The sequence below is a fragment of the Rhamphochromis sp. 'chilingali' genome, assembly GCF_963969265.1.
Source record: "Rhamphochromis sp. 'chilingali' genome assembly, chromosome: 16".
Taxonomy (NCBI): domain Eukaryota; kingdom Metazoa; phylum Chordata; class Actinopteri; order Cichliformes; family Cichlidae; genus Rhamphochromis; species Rhamphochromis sp. 'chilingali'.
The window spans coordinates 33,494,838-33,520,979 of record NC_137943.1 but is presented as its reverse complement, the minus strand read 5'-3'; the positions used below and the strand labels follow the sequence as shown (position 1 = coordinate 33,520,979).

Below are 26,142 nucleotides of genomic sequence, written 5' to 3'. Positions count from 1 at the left end.
AGCCCGCTGATGTTCAGAGGGGAGAAAACAGGCGTTGTTTAATCGTTATCTGACCGCCGGTGTGTGACCGCAGGGTGGAGGCTGGTGGAGGCTCCGCAGGGCTGCAGGTGAATTCAAGCAGCAGGTGAGACGTGTTCACTGGTTTTATTTTAGCTGGGAGCCAATAATAATAATAATATTATGGCAGGTCAAACTATCGAAGAATTGGAGTTAAAATTTTGAATGCTGTGAACTTTGAGTGCTGCTGCTGTAAAAACAATATATTTTCCTCTTTTTATGGAAACAAAGACGGTTCACTTTGAAAAGAAAAAGTTTGCTTTGACTTTGATTTGTGAAACCTGTGACTGTGCATGTGTGTGATTTTTATCTTGATCAGAATTGATGAGTCAAGAAATACAGAAATGCAGTGACTAGACTGAGGAAGACTTTCTTTGAATTAGGGCTGCCACAAACGATTATTTTGATAGTCGACTAGTCAGATCATCATCCACTGGACATAAAACTACAGCTTATTGCACCAGCAGCATCTGCTCTTATATAACTATCATTAGCTTACAGCTTTAAGCTTTTAAGGTGCTAACTAAAAATAAAGACAAGATGATAGTTTATTCAATTTTAATGAAATTAGCAGATTGTCTCGGTGGAGTTTAATAAACTCCTTGCTATCTAAAATATAACAGGACACCGGAGTAAATTCTCCAGCATCTCACACTTCTGATGATCAGCTGTCTGCTTGACGTTTATTCAGCTGTGTAAAAACTATAACTTTAATCTCAGCCAAACCGATTTACTCAGGAACAAATAAAATACTGAAAAAAAAAGCCAAACAACATTTTTAATTTATCTAAGTGACTCATATATATTTAACCTGAGTAGCGAAAGACGGGGTGGGTTTGAAAACAATTTGCCGGGAGTCCGGTGTTCTCACGGCTCTAGTGACCTAGCCCCCGGCTAGCTATCGAGCTAGTGGGTAACAGACGTCTCCAAAAACGTCGGAGCGCTTTTGAAAATATGTGGTGTCCTGATAAACTGAGCAGATATTTGAGGTTTACACAGCTACATTCTCGCCTGAAAATATGTTAAACGTTTATTTTGTGACCCAGAAAGAATAATGAGTAATATTAAAACTAACTAGCTGCCGCCATTGTTGGAAACTAAGCTGGGCCGCGCTATGAATTCTGGGACACAGCTGCTTCTTCTTCTTCTTCTTCGGGGTTTAACGGCAGCTGGCATCCTTGTACATGCAGTGCTGCCATCTTCTGTTTCAGTCCGTTATTACACTCTTAAATCCTGCTACTTATTCCTGGGTCTTTTGGGATCTAACAAAGCTTCAAACGACGCGTCGACTATTAAATCAGTCGTCGACGATTTTGATAGTCGACGTAATCGTGACTAGTCGACAAATCGTGGCAGCCCTACTTTGAACGCACAAAACGCAAATTAGATGCCAAGAAAATTTAATGTAAAAGCTCCTAAAAATCTTTACCGACATTCTGGGGAGCACTGGGTCTACTGGTGGGATTATAGAGTCATCATGACGTCACTGTGAAGGGCTTCCTGGTCCTTCACAGTGACGTTTTTTACACAAACCCGACACTCTTTTGAAGGTGTTTGATGGAGGCACAGAGTTTACCTGCAGTGTGCAGAGAGAGGCTGATGTGTTTTAATTGGCCGACGCGTTCATCACCAGATGTTCAGATGTTTCTGGATCTTTAACTTTCTGTAGTTCTCTTTAGCCTCTTCTCTGTTTCCTGCACAGACTTTGCATTTTTACAGAAGAAATGTGTGTTTCATCATTTACCTGGATAAAGGTTATCTAGACTCACTGCACCACCTAATGGTTTAAATTAGTATTACATTAAAGTACGGCCAGTCCCCAACTCAGCTTCAGTTATTAGCTTTCAGAGCTATACACAGATGTTTATGGCCTCATTCTGTTGAGTTTATTTGTTTTGGTGGGCCACCACTAAGGGTGTGATTCCCCTGTAATCAAATGGAATTTCAGTGCATCTGATTTAAAATTCTGATGTAATTATATTTACTTACAAATACTTAAAGGTAGGTACACTACAGAGTGTCAACAAGTCAGGCTTTTACAGGAGACAAAGAAATAATTATACTGTAAGTAATTTGATGTAGTGCTCAGTTTCACGGTAAGTTTGCAGAAAAACAAACATTATTTCCACAGCTTGCATCATAAATATGCTCCACTCTGTGGGGTTGTATTATGGAGTGGACTCATGTACTTCTATTGGAAGTACGTACATTGTACTTACAGTAGAAGTACAGTGTTCTTACATTTACTTACAGTATAATTATTTATTTGTTTCCTGTAAAAGCCTGACTTACACCCTGTTACATCCTTACTCTCACAGACCTAGCTTTAAGTATTCGATTACACTGTAATGTCAAATAAAATGCATTGAAATTCATTCCGTTACAGGGTAATTACACCCTCAGCTGCATTACAAAGTGTTACAATAATTACTTTTAACGTCGTCTCCAGCACTAATGTGACGATGATCTATTCAGCTTTTATGTTGTAACTCCTGTCTCTCTGCTCTGTTTGTATGTGAGGCTGATTTCTACAGAGCAACGTGTCTCTCATATATGAGCTGATTGTTGCAGCTTACATGAGATGCAAATTCACGGGGTTTGGTGGCTTTGCCCTTGTGCTAACCATGTAGCCCACTAAAAGCTGTATTTTTATGTTGAGAGTGAACGTTTGCATGCTGTTTGTGTTTGCAGCAGTCATGGCAGGCTCCTGGAGGTTCACACAGCATCCACGCTTCTCTTTCATAATCTGTGTTTCTGCAGTTTTAATACTCCTGCTCGTGAGCCAAGGTAGGCCGAGGCTATAAAGGCTCTATTGTTTGGTTTAATTATTAATAATAGTAATAACTGCTGTTTTTGTTTCCTCCAGCATTGATCTGCAGACAGCAGGAGGACAGGCACAGGAGAGACTTTGCTGACTCCACGGGTATTTTTCCTCCTTGGTTCTCATTCTGCTTGTTCACATACTGTGGCTGCCAAATACGTCTCAACGTGTTGTTTTCCAGCTCGAACAAAGAAACTTTAAAGCCCCACAAAGTACTTCGACTGCAGCGCTGTCACCTAGCAAAAATAAAAACCCTACACACAGTTGATGTGGAGGCGCACACAACTGGCTTCAGTGTATTTTTTATATGAATATCTTTTTAAAGATCACGACTGTCCCCCACTACATTCAGGAAACTATGTTTATTGAGGTTTGCAGTTTCTGAATAATAAAAAACTTTCTGGGTTTGCATCACAGCACAGACTGAGTCACTGAACATGTCAGATTTCTTTTTTATATTGTTTCTTTAACCAGGTGATATTTGAATATATTAATTGAATAAGGTTAACACTGGCGCCTCACACCTAGAAGGTCCTGGGTTCGAATCCTCCACCTGGCCGCGGCCTTTCTGTCTGTATGTCTCTGTGTGTTAGCCCTGCAACAACACAGGGTATACTCCCCCGCTCGCCCTATGGTAGCTGGGATGGGCTCCAGCACCCCCCCCCCCCCCCCCCCCCCCCCCCACAACCTTGATAAGGATATGTGGAAGAGGATGGATAGAAAGTCAATGAATACCAAGCTTCACAGCTGGGAAAGGGTGGAGCTCTGGGTTCACAAGTGAGGGGGGGGACAGCAGGAGATGGACAGACTGATCCGTTGTGGTGAAGAGAGAGCGTGGAAGCAAAGTTAATGATTTACTGCTCGATCTGCGCCCACGAACAACCGCGAGCTCTGGCTAGTGACCGATAGGATGCAGCTGAGACGAGCTTCCTCCAAACGGTGAAGCTCAGCTAGTTGATCTGGTTTGGGAATCTGACTCCTGCACACCTCCTAGGTGAGGAGTTCCTGGCAAATTGCTGAAGATTATCTTCCAGCTAGCTTGGGAACGCCTCAGTGTTTGCCTGGATTTGCTGGTGGAGGTCTGGGCCTCTGCTGAGGATGCTGCAGCGGTGATGGATGGAGGGTACAGTTGGTCAATGTTAAGAAATATGTGGAAAAAATCCTCCTTTTTGTAACTAAAACTCAGTTAATTTGCATAAAATGTGCCATTCATCAGGCTTCAGTCCAAAGCTTACCAACTCAAACCCCGAATGTTAAAGACGTCGTTAACGTCCCAGAGGAGCAGTTTGTCTAACGGTAAATACCGTCATCACCAACACACACTTCAGAGAAGTCATCAGCTAACATCTGTGAACCTGCTCTGGGTTGTATCACTGAAATGTTCAGTGAAATGCCGATTAGACCAACTGTTACACTGACCTTGTGTTGTTTAAATAACTGCCCCGCCCCCCGGGGACCCATTCCTCTGGGTAACTGTCACTTTTTTTCCCTTCCAGTACATCCAGTAATTACACTGGCTCATTCTGCTGATGCTGCTGTCTCCATAACGGAGATTACACCCAGAACGAGCTCCCGCTGACTTCACGCTCTGCTTTTATTTCCCAGAAATCCCAGCAGAGCACATCGACCCCGCTGCCATCGACCTCACGCCGCTCGTCAATACTTTAATAAATTCCAGCCACTCGGGTACGTTGTCCTGTCGCTGTCTCTCAGGTCTGAACCACAGAGTCACACTTCTGTTGGTTTTGAACTGCAGAGAGGACTCAACATTTAAAGGAGCAGTGCGCTCAAAGAGCAGCTTCCCTTCAGCCCAGTTTTAACATTTTAACTCTGATTTTGATTTTCAGGCTCATTGACGAGGTCGCAACATCGACCCCGTCCTCTTACTGATTATTGCACCTTTCTCCTTAATCATGAGATTGTCATTAGTGAACGCAGTGCTCTCCTGTATGTAATAATGCATCTAAGGCTGTGTGAGCTCACATGTTCGCCTGTTTTGTGTTGCAGGCTCCCGGCAGCTCTTCTCTCTGCTCAGCGTCACGTCCTACAGCTCCCTGGCTCTGCACAAACTCACCCTGTTGGTCTACAACAGTAAATGTTCTCTCCTTACAAACGTCTGCTTCCTCCGAAGCTGCAGACAGCAAAGAGTAACGCGAAGGCTGCATTTGTCTATGCTGCCATCTGGTGGTGTGAATGTGTAGTAATTACACCACCGCATGTTAACCATCTCTACTCTTAAGACGAGACTTTCTCTTTAATCGTGTCAGATTGTTACCTTTAGGGTCAGTCATGAAGTTTGATGCACTGGTGAAGGCTGAGAAAGGGAAGAACCCATTATTTTATTTAAAACTGCAAAATAAAGCACCGAGGACGTGTCCTAACATATTACAGAAATAATCTTATTTGCCAAACTTTGTTAAGGAGGACTTATTCTGTTACTTTGATTATTATCTGTCATATATCTCCTGTTCCAGTGGTGGCTGTGTTGTCATCCACTCAGTCGTGAGGTCAGTGTATGGACAGTTTCATACAGTTTTTTTCCTGCTGTGGGATCTGTATGATGTCATCAAGAGGAGACATGCCTAATATGTTCATCTGAGCTGGGCAAAGGCCCCAGGCGCCCAAGGAGAAGAGCTAAAACAGAGCATTGAAGGCGGAGCATGAACTGCATCAATGCTCAGAATAAGATAAATGAGGATTATTTTAAACTGTTAATCATGCAAAGCTCTGCTAGCAGAAGCTGAGACTAACAAGCTGGAAATACGCAGGTCAGCAGATGTTTGGAGGCCGTGTCGTCCTGACACGTCTTAAACTTTAAATCCATGAATGACTTTGTGCTCTCTGAACAGTTTCTGTGTGTTTTGCAGTTTCCAGTGTGGGAAGCATAGAAAGCAGCGTGTTCAGGAGGCGATTCTGCTACTGCGTCACAAACGAGACCAACGACCTAACAGGCAGGAGGATTCGAACGTTCGGCCTCATTTTACGCTTCGTGCAGTTTGCTGCATGTAAACTTGTTTTTGTTTCCCATCAGACTTTACAGCCATACTGCTGGATGTGATGGGAAACTCTACAAGCTACCTGCACGAGCTCTTTAAATCCTCCTCGATACTCTCAGGTGGTAGATGCTATTTAAATGAAACGCTATATGATGTGTTTGTGTCTCTGGCTAACGGCGTGTTGTCTGCTTGTGTCTCAGTGAGCCAGAGGAATAACTCAGACTGTATCTACATCTGCGTGATGGCCGGTAAGATGGGTATGTGTAGGCCTCCTCTGTCCTGAGTAAAGTTCTGAGGCCTGGGGGAATGACACTGCATGCTTATTTTATCCTCACAGAGGTCTAGAAGTAGAAACCTTTTCTTCCTGCTCCTGACCCACGTCTAAGACTGATACCCGGTCCATGCTCACAAGAAAGGAGTCAGATTTATTATAGCTGTGTGAAACTATAAACTGTTTTTAAAAGCTGAATCTTTATTGTTCTGAGAACAAGCAGTAAGAAATGTGTTGGGTATATTCCAGTAGTTCAGCCCACAGGGTGTTTCCTTTGTGTGTATCACATTTTTATTTTCTCCCTTGATTTATTTCATGGTGAAGCATTTTTAAAAGCCAAAAATCAGATAAGATGAGGTTGAAACTGAGGAACTTTTTATAAATGTTTGTGTTTTTAAACATTTAAAAATGAAAGCTCTCAGCAGAATGTGAAGAAACAGTTATGTGACCTTATCTCCATGTTTGGTTTTAAAGAGATATCACGTAAACATCAACAAAACATTTTTTCTGTTTACACTTTAACACAGCAAAGCATCCTGCAGAGGGGCTAAAAAGAGCTCTCAAAAGGTCAAAGAGCAGCAGATCCAAAAACAATCGCAGTTGGTAAAACAGCGCCTCCTGGTGGGGAAGCTTCTGTTATCTTCCACAGACCTCAGAGAGCGATTAAAGAGATAAAATATATGACTAAACCTTATAAATGCTCCTGTAGTATACCTGAAAAATCTTTCATAATGGTGTGAAACATAAGGCCCGGGGCCCGCTGGACCGCTTTGTAAAATAAGTAGGAGGGCGTATATTTATTATATTTTTAACTTTTTATGTTTTGCAGCTTCTCCTACAGACACACACACAGTTTACATCATGCTGACACATTTATTTCATCTTCATCACGTAGGAAGCTGAGACATACTGTAGAAATTGCCCCTTTTTTCTTTTTCTAAATGTGTAATTAAACTTTGTTGATTGGCGTTTCACTGTTTGGCCCACGTTGGATCGGTGGGCTGTGCGCAGTCCTCCCTGTAAAATGAGTTTAACATCTCTGGCATCAAAGATGAGGCTGATGATGATGCTGCTGATGAAGGTGTCTGTCTGAATGCGACGTTGTTTTGTCCAGGCAGAGAGGTGCCTGAGCTGTGGGACGTCGGCTCCATCACGCCGCTCTTCAACCAGACCATCGTGGAAGGACCGCACACAGGTCTGTTCACTGGTTTGTGACGGATTCATTGATGACCAGCAGGTGGCAGATTAAAACGAACAGCACCAGATCAGTGTAGAGCTCATAATGTCTTCTTTTTCATTACTTTCTTTTTCCCCACTTTGTCTTTCTGAACCAGCTAACATCTCCTTCCGGCTCCCTGTCGGTGAGTACATCAGGACCTTTAACAGGCCCCTTCAAGCATCTGCTGTCATCAACCAGACGCTCGAAGAGCCGCTTAATTCTCCTCTTCAAATTGTCTATTTTAAATCTCAGAATGGCACCAACTGCCCACGAATCTGAGTCACATCTCTCCATCTGGGATGAGCTCCATGCTAACCAGCAGAGTCCATTCAACCGCACATGGTGAGTCTCTCCAGGAGGCCGGCGTTCAGCGTTTGGCTCGTCTTCACAGCTCGATCTGTCAGGAAGTTCGGGCCAGACTCGGTTTCCAAAGTTTAATCAGGATTAAGCTGGTTTATCTCTGATGTTCACAACCAAATGTGTAAAACAAAGAACTGGAAGCACATTTAAAAGGATATGCATGAATGAACACTAAATAAAAGAGATTGTTCAGGTTTTTAAAAGTATAATGAAGTCAGTCAGATGCTAGGTTTTAATTTTTAGGAGAAATTGTTTGTGTGAGAAATACCAGGAAGACCAAAAGACTGATCTTTGAGCACACGGAGCGACTGCAGCCAGGGTCTTTTTTACTTTTCATTGTCATGTTATTGAGCTGTGAATCTCAGCAGAGTGTGTAGCTCTCTCCGTGGTCGAGTGTCGTGTCACATGATTGAGAAACATTAGTTATTGGCTAAAGGAAGCGATGCGTCTGTGCGTCACACTGTTTTACAGCCAGTGTCGTATGATGTACGTTGTTACCTGTTCAAGCCTCCTGTGCGCTTTTTTTCTTGTTGTGGTTGTGATGCAGGTTGATCTTAGCTTCATATGTTCATTGTTGCTCTGCCTCCGTCCTTGAGACTCAGCACTGGTTTGCATCTCAGTGTGAAACCTCTGTCTTCCCTGTGTTTGGATACAGCTACCTTCTGAAGGGTGTTTCTTTCCTATAAAGGTGTGGGGGTTTTTTTACCATGGAAAAGATCCTGTGATCATCCCCCATCTGGTCTTCTGTGGTCATCGAGCCTTTTTAAATCCTGTAGTGTACTAAAATGTTGATCAGACCACTGATGCTCCCACTCTCTGTCTCTCGGTTTGTTTTGTTTGTTTTTGGTGAAGTTTAATGAAGTAGTTTTGTTGTTTATTGTTGTTGTTTGCTGTTTATATGACTGTGTACAGATTACAGTTATATGCATAGGTTCTGTTAAAAGTTTAAATTGCATGGACACAGTGGAGAGGTCCAGTTTGCTGAGGTGGAGTCGAGGACACCTTTAAGCTTTACCTGTTTGCTGACTCAGGCTGTAAACGTGTTTATTTTTTAACACGTGGTTCTGTCTTCAGTCCCATGATGGCTGCGTCCTGCTTTCACTCTTGTGGAGACAGAAAATCGAGCCTATTTCTTTCTCTTGGTTTATCAGCTTCACCAACAGCTGTGGATGAAGCAGCTGCATCTACAGCGAAGGTCACCACAGCTCAGCCGCTCGCAACAGCTCCACAGCCTACGACCGTCAAGCCTCAGAGTTACACTACAGCCGAAACACCGGAGACAATCCAGCAACCCATGGCGCCAAGCATGACCGCAAGAGCTGTAACGACACAAAGGGGGACCACGCCCACTGTGGCATCTTCTCAGAGTGGAACTATAGTGGAAAAAACAACTTTAGCACCAATTACAACCTTAAAACGGCAAACCACCACCACCGCCGCTCCGACTGCTGCAGCTCCCACCACAGCAGCACCACGATTACCCACGACGCCGGGCAGAGCTTCAACCTTCTCACCAGCAGTTAGTCTGATCCGCACGCCGCCGTCTACAAGCACAGCAGCCCCGCACACGACGTCCACAGTTCATTCCACGAGACTTCCACCTGTGCGAGCCTCAGCAGGACCCACGGTGCCCAGGAGGACTACAGGGCCTCTGGTTAGAGGAACTACAACTCCCAGCAAGCCAACGGAGAAACCAGGTAAACGATTTGTTCTTTCAGATATTTTAATATGAATTATTTTGTAGCTTCAGCAGTGAGGAAGATGCTCTTGTGTGTTTCTCAAAATAAAAAAGATGAAATGTGGCAAATAACCAGAATAAAAAATGAATAAAACCAAAAATGCACCAGAGGAATACATGAGAGAAAATCTGGACTTCTTTAAGTTTCATGAAGACGTTTCTCCTCTCATCCGAGAAGCTTCTTCAGTTCTGAAGAAGTTCTCACAGTTTTACCTGCTGGACAGACGAAGATGGCGACGGGTTCACTGTGACCCATGATGACGGCTTGTTGGGAAACATAAGGACAGACGAGTGATTTTATGTCGTTATTGATGAATGGATACGGAGGAAATCAAACATGGAGACCTGTGTAACATCACTGTAGCCACAGTCTGACTCCGCCCACTGACCTGCTCTCACAAAGCGACTCTAATCACATTGCAGCCTTCCTTTGTCATTTCTGGACACACCAGCGGCACTGATTCAATTTCAGCCAGGAGAAAGGTGTGTGTGTGTGTGTGTGTGTGTGTGTGTGTGTGTGTGTGGGGCACGGGAAGCCATGCTGCAGATAGTAACCATGGTAACGCAGGCTCGCAGCCTCCTGTGTGAAAGCTTTGATGGGTTTTAAGCTGCAGAGGTTAAAGTCAAATTAAGGCCAAGCGTTCAGCGTTTATCTGTCTGCTGCACTCAGCGTAAACCAGGAGCTCGTTATGAAATTCCATAATTACATCGTGAGGAAAATGAATACGGATTCAAATGTCAACAGTTTCCAGCCGTTAACGTACATTAAGACTATTTTATGTGACAATGGATTAAAATATGTGAAATGCACATTCACTAATTGAATATAGTGTAATTTGCATAAATAGTGTGACCCACGGTAGATAAAGTTGAGACTGTGTAGAAAAACAACAAGCATCCACTTTCTTACGCTTCTCCAGTTCAGGGCCACGCGGGGCTGGAGCCTTCCCAGCTATCATAGGTCAGGGAGGAAGACGGGACACACAGAGGCAACGTTCACACTCACTGCATGTGTTTGACTGTGGGAGGAGGCTGGAGAACACCCACACACTCCCACAGAAAGGCCCTGGGCTGGATTCAAACCCAGGACCCTCCTGCTGGGACACCCTTCGTATATTTTCTTGGATTTTTATCCCTCAGCTGTAAACGGCCGATTATCATGACGTGACGGGCGGGTGGCATGGACATGCAAGTGTGTGAATGTAATAACGAGAGTACGAGGTGACATAGGAGCATCTATACAATGGGTGTATCTACTAAAAATCTCTGACAAGTTTGAATCATAGTGACTTTGACCCCGAGGTTAAAATCAGTGGTCAAGGTTTCTGAAAAGCTTGTGACTATAAATTGAGAACAATGTGATGCAGGAGTTTGATACCACACGTGTCTCCACAAGGAGGCTGACGCCGCCGGTGTTTTTATGTAAACGTTGGCAGCATGAATTCAGCATATCTCAGGTTTGGCTTGTGTCATCTGTTCATTCACAGCCATTCTGGGGTTTCAGGACTAAAACTGGGACAGGAATGGGGTAAATAATGTGACGGTGATGTAAACTGAAACAGGTGATCGTAATCATGATTGTTACAGTTTGTCCAACAAATGAGTGAGAAAAGTTAGAGAAATGTTCCGATCTGTTACCAGCAGCGAGTCCAAACCCAGCGCCTGCTGTTGATGTGCCCGGTGCCCTGCGCTGCATTAATGTCGAGCAGCACGTGATGGTTGTGGCTCCTAAGATATCACCTGTGAGGCGCTCAGTGTGTTTCTTCACCTTTCCCAGCACAGCCACTAGATGGCAGTAACACCACACTGCAGATAACAGCTGCGCCCCCAATGCTCCCGTCCCCTCCTCTGATTTTTGCCTAGCAACAATCAGAAGGCCGGAGCATCCTGTGCAATTTGTCAGCGAGTCATTAGCGTGCAGTGAAATGAGCGTTTGTCACCCAGCTGCACATGTCTGAGTGTCGGCCTGTGGAGGCTGATGTTTGACTGACACACACACACACACACACACACACACACACACACACACACACACACACACACACACACTCAGGAATGAACGCTGAAAATCAGGTCGTTGTTGTTTTTGTGTTTATTTCTGTTCAAATTAAAATGAAATGATGAGTAAATTTGGAGACAGGAGCTCAGATGAAAAGCTGCATGAGTTCACCTGCTGACTGATTTTCTCCTCTTCACAATGATGCTGAAGAAGGAAAACTGACACTTGTTGGCTGAACTCATGAGTTCACGTCAGGTTTTCAGCAGTCCGTCAGTCACATGACCCTCAAACCTCACGTGCTGCTGTCTCTCTGCAGGAAGCTGCTGTGGGTTCATTGTTGCCTGAAGCCCCCCCACACCATCACAGCTCCGTGTGTCACCATGGAAACATAGACTGTAAATAAAAGATGGGCGTGGCAGAATCAGAATAATCCCAGAGGAAGTTATGTGGTTACAGTTGCTCCACGACAGTAGGAACAGTAACTAAGTAAACTTAATATTACAATATGTTACAAAGTTACAAATGTAACTAAATCCATGTTTCAGAGCTGAGTTATCGTTGAATCATAGTGAGCTGCACACTCAGTCATCTGCTAATTAATGTGAAGTGAAAGACGAACACAATACCAGAATTTTAATTCACCAAAAGTGAAGCACAGACTTTTTGGATGTTTGCATTAAAACTGCTCCAGAATCGATGGTTCGTGTTCAGTGACTGCAGTTTAATAAGGAGAGAGACTCTGAGAGAACTGAACATAATTTATTGAAGCACAGAGTTATAAAATATTAGAAGCTACATCGCAGGGCAGAGCCCCAGCAGCAGTAGGCGGTAGGACGGGACCCGCCGGAGTGTAGCGGCTAGTGGTGATGGAGAAGAAGCAGATGGAGGTTTGGATGAGCTGCAGGACAAATGTGAAGGACAGAAGAGCACTGAGGTTTAAAGGGAACTGAAGCTGATCGGTTTACAGAAGGCAGCCAAGAAAATTCAGTAAATATGGGAAAAATGAAGCAACACAAACACCAAAGACTGCAGATCTGACTTACTGATGTGGAGGCGGGGCCTAGGAGACACCTAACAGCATCTACCTGTCAATCAAAGCAGCCACACCCCCAACTTTAACTTTAAGCTTGATCTAATTGAAAAAGGTGAGTTATAAAAATTATCACAGTCGTGCAGTTGTGACAAAGGAGGAAACGTCACAGAGGCGGGCGGTGTTTTTGCTTCAGGACGTGCTTATTTCTGCTGTAAAGGTGAACATTTTAACACGACTCTGTGGGATTTTGAACGTATCAGTCCAGCTCTCTGCAGGTCCAAAGTCTACTCTGTATGTTTCTGTTCAGGTTTCTCTGCAGACTTTCATCATGAAGGTCTCCTCTCAGCCAACCCTTTCAGTGTTTGAACTCTGAACTTTGCCCCTGCTGCAGAGGAAACTCCTCAGCCTCAGGTTTTTTAGCTTTTCAAGAAACTTTCTTGAAATTTTCCCGACTGACTGCAGCTTCATTCAGCTGGAAACTATTCCAATGACACCATCAGAGCGACACTGACAATAGTGTGCACGCCTTCCCTCACGTCATCACACCGTCTGTAATATGTTCTCTAAAATGTCCCATGTATGAAAAGCAGATTCTGTGCGTGCTTTTTTTGGTTGGGTTGCCAAGCTGATGTTAATCACGCTCCAGGATGAAATCCTTTGTGCTGCATTTCCACACCAGCGACCAAACATCCCTCTTGTTGGTTTAAATTTGAATAGGAAAAGATTTTTCCCATCGTGATCCTGTTTGCAAGGCGAACAAAAACGTGCAGCATGTGGACGAGCACGCAATTAAAATTCATCTGAATGTTCTGTGAGCTTTTAAAGGTTAATTTATGATATGTTTATTATCTTTAATGTGACGATCACCTTTTGTCTGTGGACATCACCTCCTAATTAGATTTTCTCCTGCAGAACACACAGATTAATTAAGCCGGTTCACGACTGACGTTCTTCTCTCTGTGTGTTGAGAGGCTGTCCCTGGAGGAGGCCGGAGCTGAGCGCCGAGTCCGTCCCCGGCGCCGCCACGACCGTCGGCGCCCACAAGCTGCAGCCCTGCGTCCTCGAGCTGTGCAAGTTCTTCTCCCAGTGCCTGTGCAGACCCTTCAGCCACAAGACGCGCATGAAAAGGTCGGCAAATTCCCCCTGCTGCCTCCAGACAGCACCGCTGCAGACGGCGGTTTGAATTGTACTCCTGCTCAGAGTGTTGCATCACTTATTTCTCTCAGCTGCTGCACTTCTTTAGGTGGCCACAATAAACCCCGGCAGTGTAAGGCACAGACACACACAGGTAGACAGAAATTACAGGGTGAAGCTTTCTGAAGTATTCTTAACAAGAATGAGTGGCTGACGTCATTCAGTTCACAGTTCACAGCAGCAAATGTTAAAATGAAGCTGTTTGTGTTCTCGATCTAATGAGCACTGCTCAGAAAATGAGAAGAAATCATGCTGGGTATGTACACTGAGAAGGACCGGACAATGTGTTATTCATGCTGTTTGATGGAAACAAAGATTATCGACCTGCAGAGGGCTGGATTTAAAAAAAAAAAAACCTGAAAATCAAAGTGAAACAATGATGCGACAGGTCAGTCGATTTGGCTGAAATTTTAATAAATTGCAACAACTCAAAATGATGCTCAGTAGTTTCTTTTGGCCCCCATGTGGTTAAATACAAGCCTGACATCCCAGATCTGAGCCGGGGCATCACTGAGCTCCTGGTGTAATCCTTGTGGCGTCAGAGGTGCTCTGACTTTTCTTACCCTGCTTGTTTGAGGGTTAACGCCTGTGCCATTCTCCTGTTTGGGGCTTACAGCTCTTACTACGAATGATGAAGAAGAAAAAAAGAGCGAGTTACCTTCCCCAGGATCCGTGCTGGAGCCGGGTCAGAGGAAGAGGCCAGACAGCTGTGGCTCTTTGGCCTGATCGCTCAGCAGGTCGGGCTGTGGAGGTGAAGTGGTCTGTGGGCCGGGCAGCGTTCAGGGTGGAAGTCCTGGTGGTTTAATTCCCCTGCTGCCAAAACCTTTTTTTTCCTTTCTTTTTGACACATCTGAAGTCACCTGAGAGGGACACCTCCTAGGTGAGGTGTTTCAGGCATGTCTTACCTGGTGGAGACCCCCTGGGCAAACTCAGGACGTCCTGGAGAGATTTATGTCTGCTCGCTGCTTTGGGAATGCTTTGGTGTGATCAGAGACCGTGACCACCTCCATGTAAAGACTGTATTTGCTTGCAGGTTAATCATCAATTAAAATGTATATTCTCGGACATGTGGCTCAAAACAAGCCTGATTTCTGTCTGTTGAAAGCTGAAGTTCCCACTCATGGCGAGCTGACTCTGAAGCAGAAGCTCAAGGTCAGCGCTTCATGCTGTCATCTTGTCTTGCAGGTACTGTGACGACAGCCACCTCTGGTATGAGAAGCACACCTCTGAAGTGTGTCGGCGGGTCAGGAGGGTCTCCTTCTCCAGAAGTAAGTGGACAGCATGAGTCATTGACCTGCCGGGCTCTGATGCTCGAGACTCCCTGTGCAGTAAAACCAACACCTGCAGCAGCAAATTATAAACTCAGCGCTTCAGCCTGATACAGCCGTATGAAAGAGTTTGGGCGCCCCGGGGCAAACTGCATATTTTATTGATGTTTGAAGAGAAAAGGAGTAAACTTTTCAAATCGGTAAAATATTTCTGTAAAATATGCAGTCGGCCACAACATTATCTATTGATTTTGTAGGAGTTTGTTAAGATTTTGACCAAGAAACTTGAAGAAAACATGCACCTCCAAAATGTTTGAGCTAACAGGAAAGAAAGTAATAAAAAAATAGACATTTTCACACTGAGAACATGAAGACGATTCATAGTGACGAACGATTCATGGACAGATGATTTTAACCCTTAGATGCACACGTGGGGTCAAAAATGACCCCAGGGGTTGTTTTTCTTCAAAATCTTTAAAATGCAAAGTTGTAATATATTCATATTCCAGGTATTCCTCATAAAATATGTTTGTAACATGAGGCCATTTGCATTTTTATTTATTTTTTCATTAATTTAAAAAAAATGCAGTTTTTGTATCTCTACCCCACTCAAAAATGACCCCAAGCAGTTCCTATGGAATCTTCTATGAAACTTTCATTCTTAGCAACTCTCACTGACCCACTTACACTTCTGATGGATCAAGAATTAATTTTTACACAGTAACATACGTGATTTATAGTCACGGCTGCACATAAGTGGTCTGCAGGTGTGCATTCGCTGTCAAAATAAAAGTATTCCCAGAAATTCAGAGAATAGGCGCTTCTTTTGTTGTGGAGGAACACCAAAGTTATTGCCTACGGAGCTTGCTTCTTTGGCATCTTTAAGAGTTCTGAACAAATGTCTGTCCTCCTCCAGAACATCTTATGTTCGCAAACACGCATTCCAACTTCTTATCTGGTTCTGCAAATGCGCACCTGAGGACCATTTATGTGCAGCCCTGTTTATAGTTTCCTGTGCATTTCAAACATTGTCCTTTCTGATGTTTTTTTTTTTTAAATATTTAAAGTAGCATGGTTGCTATGAGGCCAGCAAGGATCCCTGTGGACTTACAAATGATCCAGGACGGATGGGATGAAGAGCCCATCAGAGGCATTGACTCAGAATCTGACATCTCAGATATAGAGGACCCAGACTATTGTGCCCCCCACTTAACAAGGCCAGTCAGATACAGAGGAGTCCTCCGATGAGTCCTCTGAAGAGGAAATGGATATTGAGTCTAACAGAATGAGCCCCTCTTACTGCTCTAGCCACAATATTCTGAATTAGTCAGCCAGGGCTTGCAGTTGGGTTTAGTACTGTCTCCCCAGTAAATGCATGGAAGATGTTCATGTCTGATAATATAATAGAAGAGGTGCTGTCATACACAAACATGGAGGCACGAAGAGTAGCCACAGACAGGGGAAAGAGTGGAAAAATATAATCAAACATAAGTTCCTGGCCTTCATTTGATTGACCATTTTTGCAGGAAGTGAGAAGAACTGGGATGTACCAGTTGGTGTGCTTTTTGGGAGTCCTCTGCATAACCTATTGTACAAGGCCACTATGTCAATTCAAAGATTTAAAGATATTCGCCGTTTCTTGCACTTTGATGACAAGAGGACCAGAGCCTACCGACTGAAAACAAACCATATGGCAGCTTTCAGCTACGTATGGGGCCTGTTCCTGGTCAACTGCAGGCAGAAATTCATCCTCAGTGATTGTGTTACAGTGGATGAACAACTTGTGCCTTTCAGAGGGAAGACCCAGCTTCTGCAGTATATGCGGAGCAAGCATACAAAAGTGATACAAGTGATACAAAAACTGCGATTTCTTAAAATTAATGAAAAAATAAATAAAAATGCAAAGTGCCTCATGTCACAAACACGTTTTATGAGGAATACCTCAAATATGAGAATGTTACAACTCTTCGTTTTAAAGATTTTGACAAATAACAACCGAGTTTATAGAAAAATGCATTGTTTCTATTTGGGGTCATTTTTGACCCCACTCGTGGAAGAGTGTAGGTACTGGTAGGTTGTGCATCCAAGGGTTAAAGCAGTCTGATCACGTATGTTGAAAGGAGTCAGATAAAACAACTGATGTTGATCCAAATCCTGAAGGTGCTGGTTTGAAACTGCAGAGCACTGAGAAGTTATTAGATGTATTACTGAGTCTCAATTAAACCTTCTGTATTTAATTCATCTCATATACATTGAGAATGTGATGGATCAGACAGTTTCTTTTCTCTTTGCTCTGTATGATGTCATCTTGTAGTATGAAAACCACACCCACTTTATGGGGCAGCCAATGAGGAGAAATTTGGCTCAAAGGAGGAGGAGCAAAAACTGCTGGTTTGAGTCAGAGGATGGACTCAGTAGCTGCACCGAGGCTCAGCAGGAGTTAAAAGTGATTAATTTAAACGCTTATTCATGCAAAGCTACTCAAGTATCAGCATGAGGCATAAAAGAAACATGTGGAGCTGTAAGTTTAACATAGAAAATAGTGGCTATGGCGTGAGGAGTTTGGAAGTACAGGAAAGATGTGATCTTATTAAGTATAAACGGTGAACTGTTTCTCATATCGGTGCATTTTAAGCTATGCTGTCACCCTATGATAGAAGATGAAAATGTTTTAGGATAGTATTCATGTTGTGCTCTTCTAAGCACTGCAGGAAAACCCAGGGATGTTTAATATTCCTAAATATATGGATAGGATGATCGGCGGGTTTCTGTTTGGGTTCGTGTGGAAGGATCTGCCAGAGATGAGGAGAAGAAGAAGCTAAAACCTTTACTAGGTTTTAATGTTGGAGTGAGAAATAACGAGGAGTGATTACCAGAGGATCTCTCAGGCTGCTTTTGTGTTTCATGGTGAGAAATTGCTCACAAAGAGGAGAAAACAGGGAGCGATAACAGCGATAACTTAATTCAGAAAGCATTTAATGACAACAGGCTGACAAAAACATTCAGTTTTCATGCTTACCCTACAAAGCTCTGCTGACCGAGAACAGAAAAATCAAATCTCACTTTAATTTTGCTCCGTTGTTACTCAGAGAATCGTTGTTGATCATCTGAAGCTGATCTGAAGTCTGGGTGCGCTCGTTTGTACTTGGTACTGATTAAAGAGGCGATCGGCGCCGACTAGAAATGAAAGGCTGCTGGAGACCAGGAAGATGAAAGATTAATCACCCAACTCTCAATTTCTCTTATTTATGCAGCAAAATGTTCCCACCGTGGAGCCCAGCTGCTGTAAAGGAAAATAGTTTACACATAAACAGCAACGTTACCCAGCTGACCAACATACACTGAACAAAAATATAAACGCAACACTTTTGTTTTTGCTCCCATTCCCCATGGGATGGACGTAGAGACCTAAAATTCATTCCAGATACACAATATAACCATCCCTCCCAAACAGTGGTCACAAATCAGTCCAAATGTGTGGTAGTGGGCACATCTGCTATATTGAGATAATCCATCCCACCTCACAGGTGTGCCACATCAGGATGCTGATCTGACATCATGAGTAGTGCACAGGTGTACCTCAGACTGCCCACAACAAAAGGCCACCCTGGAATGTGCAGTTTTGTCTCACAGCAAAATGCCACAGATGCCACAAGCAATGAGGGAGCGTGAAATTGGCATGCTGACAGCAGGAATGTCAACCAGATCTGTCGCCCGTGCATTGAATGTTCATTTCTCAACCATAAGCCGTCTCCACAGGCGTTTCAGAGAATATGGCAGCACATCCAACCGGCCTCACAACCGCAGACCACGTGTAACCACACCAGCCCAGGACCTCCACATCCAGCAGGTTCACCTCCAAGATCGTCTGAGACCAGCCACCCAGACAGCTGCTGGAACAATTGGTTTGCACAACCAAACAATTTCTGCACAAACTGTCAGAAACCGTCTCAGGGACGCTCAACTGCATGCCCGTCGTCCTCATCGGGGTCTTGACCTGACTCCAGCTCGTCGCCGTAACAGACTTGTGTGGGCAAATGCTCACATTCGATGGCGTCTGGCACGTTGGAGAGGTGTGGGCTTCACGGATGAATCTCGGTTCACATTGTTCAGGGCAGATGGCAGCTGAGAATGTCCCAGTTCTTGCATGGCCAGCATACTCACCGGACATGTCACCCATTGAGCATGTTCGGGATGTGCTTGACCGGCGTATACGACAGCGTGTACCAGTTCCCACGAATATCCAACAACCTCGCAAAGCCATTGAAGAGGAGTGGACCAACATTCCACAGGCCACAATTGACAATCTGATAGACTCCATGCGAAGACGATGTGTTGCACTGCATGAGGCAAATGGTGGTCACACCAGATACTGACCAGTTCTGGGTCCCCAGACCCCCAATAGCGCAAAAAACTGCACATTCCAGGGTGGCCTTTTGTTGTGGGCAGTCTGAGGTACACCTGTGCACTACTCATGATGTCAGATCAGCATCCTGATGTGGCACACCTGTGAGGTGGGATGGATTATCTCAATATAGCAGACGTGCCCACTACCACACATTTGGACTGATTTGTGACCACTGTTTGGGAGGGATGGTTATATTGTGTATCTGGAATGAATTTTAGGTCTCTACGTCCATCCCATGGGGAATGGGAGCAAAAACAAAAGTGTTGCGTTTATATTTTTGTTCAGTGTAGATGAACTTATTGGTTGTGGTTTAAACCCGCGCTATTGATAATGGCCAGCAGGAGGCGACTCACCGGCTCAATCAAATCATAACCTCGGTAAATTCTGAGTTAGTTTATGTTCTCAGTTGCTTGTTCAAGTCTTCCTAAGTCTCACATGATGATCATTTTGAAAACTATGGTTTGCATTAGCTTCCAGTAGAATATAAATCAGGGCCCGCCTTACCGCCTGACCGACGTGTTGCAGAATCCCTCGGTTTCCCAATCGGATCCATTCGTGCGCTTTCTGGGAGATGTGGTTGGTTCCAAAGCATCTGAGCTGCCGTTTGTGGGTCTTGCAGCATTTAGAGAATTACTGGATGTGCGAAAGACGTAAAAGAAGCTTTCTGTGGCTGCTGCTGGAGATGTGTGACATCATGAAATATGGCCGTAGCTTCCAGTTCTGTCTGCATTCTTTCTTCCGGTAGGAAGCGAAACCCGGTGTGCAGAAAAGCCCAGACTGTATAGAAGTCTATGAGAAAATGGTTGTCCTGCTCAAAGAGTGTAAAGCCGGGTCTGTCTCAGTAAGCATGCAGAGAATACAACATGATGTTGATTTGTTGGTTTCTGAGCTGGTTGTATATAAAATATGGAGGAAGCATCTGAAATGTCACCCACTGATGTTTCACTCTTAGTGTTCCATTAAATAAAATACATTTTATTCACATAGAGCCAAATCACAGCAACAGTCGCCTCACCGTGCTTAATATCGCGAGGTGAAGACCCGACAATGATAATCAAAATCAAATAAACTATAAATTTTTTTATATAGCACATTTAAAACAACAGTTTTGATCAAAGTGCTCCACAAGTTAGGAAATAAATAAAATAAGACAAATTTACTGTGGTGGGGCGTGGTCTCCGGTGCCGTGCAGGCAGGGCGGATGCACCTGCACGGCACCCTTAATCACGCCCGCCGAGTTAAAAACACGGGGACTCGGGGGTTGGGGTGTGTCGTGGTGTGACAAGTATTGAATAAAATGGCTGAAACCTATGATCCCTGGACCCGCCGAGTCTCATTCACACCATAGAAACAAACCAAATGATAATCAAAATATTTTACGTCAGAGCCAGAGTAAAAAGGTGGGTCTTTAAACGAGATTTAAAAGACTGAACAGTCTCAGAAGAGCGAATGAGAGCTGCAATAGCAAAGACACGATCACCTCTGGTTTTCAACCCAGACTTAGGTTGCATTAAGAGCATCAGGTCAGAAGATCTTAGTGCTTTTTTTAGCACGGGGCAGTGTTATTTAAGATTTTATAAGCGAGTAAAAGAATTTTAAAATCAATGCGAAATTTCACAGGAAGCCAGCGTAAGTTAGCTAAAACTGGAGTCATATGATCATGCAGTCTGACACCTGATAAAAGGCTGCAGCAGCGTTCTGTACTAACTGCAGACGCTAAAGAGAGGAGTGAGGGAGGCCTCAGTAGAGGGAGTTACAATAGTCCAGTCTAGAGGTAATGAATGCATATGGTCAAATTTATTTATGTAGCAGATTTAAAGCAAAGTGCTAAAATAATCAGATGAGATGAAAACATGACAGGACACGATGACGGCAATTAAGAAAGGAAACATAAAACCTATTGAAGAAGAACACTACACTGAGTACAAAGCTGAGCCGTTTTTCCTCATTCAGAATTTGTGGCTAACTATCGTAAACATGGACGCTGAGCTGTTATCAGAAAAGGGTTAAAAGGTGAACGCTGACATCGACCCGGGAACCTGCACAGGGAGGTGAGTGAAGGACGGCAGGTCCTCTAAATGCCTCGCGTGCTTCAAAACACCAAGATGAAAATGCTTCACATGAGACGACTCCCAGATCCAGAGGGTGACGTCACGGTTGCTGCTTCCATCTTTAATATACAGTCTGTGTAGGCCTTTTAACAATAACAAGGAGAAAATCTGACGAGTAAGGACCGAGAAGTGAAAGCCTCAAAGATGAGGTCATTTTGTAGTTCTATAATGACTTGTTGTTTCCTGCTTCATCAGTAAAGCTGGTACGAGAGTCGATCCATGTTGGTGCATTTAAAGCACACCGGATAATTGGGAGCTCGCTTCCATCCTTCACCTGTGCTGATGGCGACGTGTCGGCCCATATCACAGCTCATTAGAGCAGCAGCTCTGCAGGAATCTAATGGGCTCAAGAGGTTGTGGAGAGAGTCGCCTCTTTCCCGGCGTCTGACACACCGAACGATTCCAGCGGCAGGCCGTCGAGAGGCCTGTCAGCTCAGTCCTCCGGCTCTCATTAGACCTCCGGGTTTATTTTTAGACTCCGATAAACCTGATTAGAAAGTGACATGAAAAGCAGCGAAGGCAAAGATTAAAAACTCAGCTAACAGCACAACATCGCAGAAGCTCCGGCTCATTTATGGGGAGCAAACTCAGGGTTGTTGGAGTTTTATGGGTAAGCTTTCAAGCGAGATCGCATTCATTTCTCCACATAATGCTTATTTTATGATTAAGATAAAGAAAATAATGAAAGAAAATGTGGAAAAGATGACAGCTCTGCGTCGTCAGTATAATCTGTTTCATATAGTCATCATTTATTCAGTATGTGTGAGACCTTTGCTTTAAGCATGTTTGATCATTAATAATTAATCGTTGGTGGATCATCACAGAATGTTTCAGGTGTTCAGGAGGCAACGATATCGAACACGATGACGCAACTTTTTACAAGATAAGCGTGAAAAGTCATGTGATGTCGTTGCAATCCCGTCACTGGAGGATCTTGAACGATGGGTGCTGCAGAAGGTTTCCTGCAGACGGTCTATAAAAACCAGGCTACCAGCCAGGCGTTTATAACCAGGCTATGAAAACGGAGGCAGGCACCTGCGAGCCTAATCTGAGGGCAAAGTCCTCCTGCAGCTCTCCCCTCGCTGCCTATAGCACCTCCCACAACAACAGCATGCCCACTATTTGAATTATTTTTGATTTCATTGAAATTAAAATCTTTTTTTAAGCTCAGTAAATACGCTGGGGATGACCTGCTTCCCTGTGTGGAGGAAGTGTTTCAGGCTCTTGTTCCCACCCTCGGCCACGAGCTGTGGGTGATGACTGAAAGAGTGAGATGGTGGATACATCCTGCAGAAATGAGCTTCCTCTGTCTGGCGTCTGGGGTTTTTCAGAGTAAAGCTGATGCTCCTTTGCTATGAAGAGAGCCAGTTGGGGGTTTGGGCATCTGACCAGGATGCCTCCTTGGTCAGGTGTTTCATGTCCTACTGGGAGGAGACGTCCAGACACACTGGAGAGATTGTTTCTCTGGAAAAGCTGGAGGAGGTGCTGCTGCACCTGCAGCCTGACCCTGACTAGAAAAGCAGCAGATGATGGAGCGATGCATGAAGCTACAATTATGGAACAAAATCATTCTGATCGTTTCTTCTTCTGTGATCGAGGAGCCCTGTGGGGATCCATGCACGGAGGCTGACTGCCTCCATCGGAGGTGGAGAACGAGTCACTCACGGCACTTCACAGTGACTTTAGTGACTTTATCTTTTTATTTTTAAATACTTAAGAAGATAAATCACATTTATACTAAAAGCTCCTTCAGATAAGTGATCTCAAGCTTCAGTTTAAATGTGCTGCTGTTTTTCCTGGACTGGAGACGACCAGTGTGGAGACGAGAGCTCGCTAAAGCTTTTTAAACCTTTCTACACTCGAGCTCATGACAAAACTTCATGACAGGTTCTCCTCAAAGTTCGGATTATGATCCCAGTGAAGATAAAATGGTGGAAAACTGTTATTAACAGGAAGAAGGATTTTTAAGAGGTTTAGGATTTTCTTCATTCTGTTCAATTCAGCTCAGTTTTATTTACATAGAAGCCACAACATTACCTCAACAATCACATGACCCCCTGTGAGCAAGCACTTGGTGACAGTGGGAAGGAAAAACTCAAGCAGGAAGAAACCTCCAGCAGAACCAGGATCAGGGCGGTGCAGCCATCTGGGGTGAGGGGAGGAAGACAGGTGAGCCACAGATTAATAATAAATAATGATTAAATGTAGAGAGGTGTATAAACACAGAGAATGACGATCAGTGAAGAAGAAACACTCAGTGCATCATGGGAAAGCCCAGTCACTGCTGACGTCACGATTAAGACAAACGAAAGGGTTTGAGTGGTCATATCAATATTTAAGGTGTGTTCAGAGACAATTTATGATGTGAGAAAACATTCCACCTTAAGAGCTGCCAGCAGCTGCCGGTTCCCTTTGACTGACTTTGATTCTACACCCTGAACAGTGGCTGATGGAGATGAGGGTGGAGAGACGCATCATTAGTGTGTAATCTCTCCAAAGGTATGAAAAGAGCTGCAGCTCGTGAACGTGTGTCATACTTAAAAGAAGAAGCTGAATCTGTGCAGGGGTGATGCTCGTGGTAGATCTCATTACAGAGTCGCTCGACTCCTCTCGAGTGCAGCAACACTGACGTGATAACGAGTAAATATTTGGCAGCTGGTAATAATGCAACAGTGCAGCAGTGATTAGTTGGGTCTGTCTAATCTTTATCAGCCTGATTGATCCACGAGTAAAAAGTGCAGTCAGTCGCACGCTGAAGGAATGACAGAAAGTTTGAATGTCTTCCTGAGCCGGGAGGCCTGCTGACGTCCTTCAGGCTGAGATCAGAGCTCAGAGCTCGTCACACTCCTCCTATTGTGTCCGCTGACCAAAGGAACAGAGGGTGTTTTGAGGAGTGCGACCCCTTTTTAATGTGGTATGCTGTGGTTGCCTGCACTGTAATAAATCCTTCACGTGATTCTGCTCGTGCGTGTTTGTGGAAACAGCCAGCAGCTCGGTTCGTTTCTCTTAAACACACTAAAATACGGATCATTTGTGGATTGTAATCGGAGGAAACAGAGGGGAACGTTTGCCGTAGCTGGTATTGTTTTGTCGTAAAACTCTGTGACCTGGCTGTAACCTTTCCTCCACAGACCTGAAACAGAGGTGCCTGACAAAGATGTGCAATAAACTGTGACCGGAGAGGAACAAAGAGCCGCTCATCATCACGAACTACGGCACGCAGCACGATTACGGAGGCCAGATCTGAGTCAGATTTCTGCATCTGCACGGGTTTGGAAACTGTTTACACGCTCACGCAGCGGCGCGGCTTCACATTCATCCCCGTTATCTACTCTGTGATTTCATTTACTTTGTATCTCCAAGAAGATGAAAAATAATTTGATTAATACTGGACTCTGAAATCTGCAACCCTCAGACTAAGTGTGGACTGTTTATCCTCAGATCAAATGAAGACTGTGAGGCTGATACAGTCTGAAATCTGAAGAAGAAGCTGTAGAAACCCAGAAACAGATGTAGGGTTTGAGGTTTTATGTCTGTTAAATAAACGTCTGGTAATTGTTGTATTTTTTTCTCATTGCTCGTTTTTGGATCTACGTTCAGCCTTAATTTGTTCAGATTAATCAAAGAGGTTTGGATCGTCTGGACAGAGGAGGGAATTATTTCAGCCTGTCGGAGTCGATCCAGATCTGACTGTTCATGAGCATAAAAATGGTGAAGATGGGACATTTTCCTCTTACTATTAGTTATCAAAAATGTATCTGATCCTTGTGGATCAGCAGGCTTGGAGCGCGAGGCGTGATCTCAAAGAAAAACCTGGAGTGTCAGATGACAGCCACGTATCCATGAAGCCTAAAACACCCAGAACAGAGTTATTATACTTCCTCATCATTCTAGTCAGCTTCCAGAGAGGATTCAGTTTAAGTCCGATTCTTTAATTTATTTATTGAGGGTATTTGTCAGACGTCAGGTTTCAGAAGTTCAGAGTCAACATCTGCTCCACAAAAACTCAAACTGGAGACGTTTTCTCTGCATTTTATTTGATTGTAGTTCGTTTTTCAAGCACATCTTATTGTTTCAGATTTTTAAATCTTTATTTGGTTTTCCAGTTGTCTTTTTCTATAAAGATGACGTAGGTTCAGATATAACCGATTATGTGGAAAAAGTTAAACAGAATGAAATCCATCTATAGGATATCTGTAGGACTACACGTGGAGCTCAGCGGCCGTTTTTTTAGCCTAGTTTTAGTTCACTGGAGCAGCCTCGATCCAGAACTCTGTTTAATTTTCAGAGATATTTATGAATATCGATGAAGAATCCACCGACTGTCAAACTGTTCACTCTCAGAGAATTTCAGAGTTTTTTAGAAAACAGGAAACCAGCTGCTTTAGAGGAAAAAGAAACGATTCTCCCCCCTCTAAACAGAGCTGCTGCCGCCCCACTATCAGCCCCCTGTTATTAAACCCACGGCGGTCACGCCTCCTTCCTGCAGGTCATCATTGATCTGAACTCCAGGGGGATCAGATAAGTCCAGGTCGAACCCCAGGTCACAGAGCCAGCCCTCCTGCGGGGACAAAGACCACTCTGTGGGTCCCCCCTGTCAGGACCCCACCTGTGCTAAAGCCTGAAATACCTGCATGGAAAAAAACCCACGATAAGCTCCTGCTCAG

At 44.2% G+C, this 26,142-nt stretch overlaps 1 protein-coding gene across 4 annotated transcripts; it reads left to right on the top strand.

The window, feature by feature from the left end:
• On the top strand, positions 1 to 25,016 carry hhla1 (HHLA1 neighbor of OC90). 4 transcript variants are annotated; one of them, XM_080907429.1, is made up of 15 exons: positions 1 to 124; positions 2,752 to 2,844; positions 2,924 to 2,980; positions 4,484 to 4,564; positions 4,886 to 4,969; positions 5,746 to 5,829; positions 5,910 to 5,993; positions 6,075 to 6,131; positions 7,260 to 7,340; positions 7,480 to 7,506; positions 7,617 to 7,706; positions 8,876 to 9,421; positions 13,466 to 13,622; positions 14,874 to 14,956; positions 24,607 to 25,016. In XM_080907429.1, the coding sequence occupies exons 2-15, from the start codon at positions 2,754 to 2,756 to the stop codon at positions 24,648 to 24,650; spliced, it is 1,566 nt and encodes a 521-aa protein (XP_080763555.1). In that variant the 5' UTR covers positions 1 to 124; positions 2,752 to 2,753; the 3' UTR covers positions 24,651 to 25,016. The 4 variants fall into 4 exon arrangements, with proteins under 4 accessions (XP_080763555.1, XP_080763556.1, XP_080763554.1 ...); XM_080907430.1 differs by having other exon boundaries at positions 2,749 to 2,844; positions 6,075 to 6,122; XM_080907428.1 differs by having other exon boundaries at positions 2,749 to 2,844.
• The last annotated feature ends 1,126 nt before the right edge of the window (positions 25,017 to 26,142 follow it).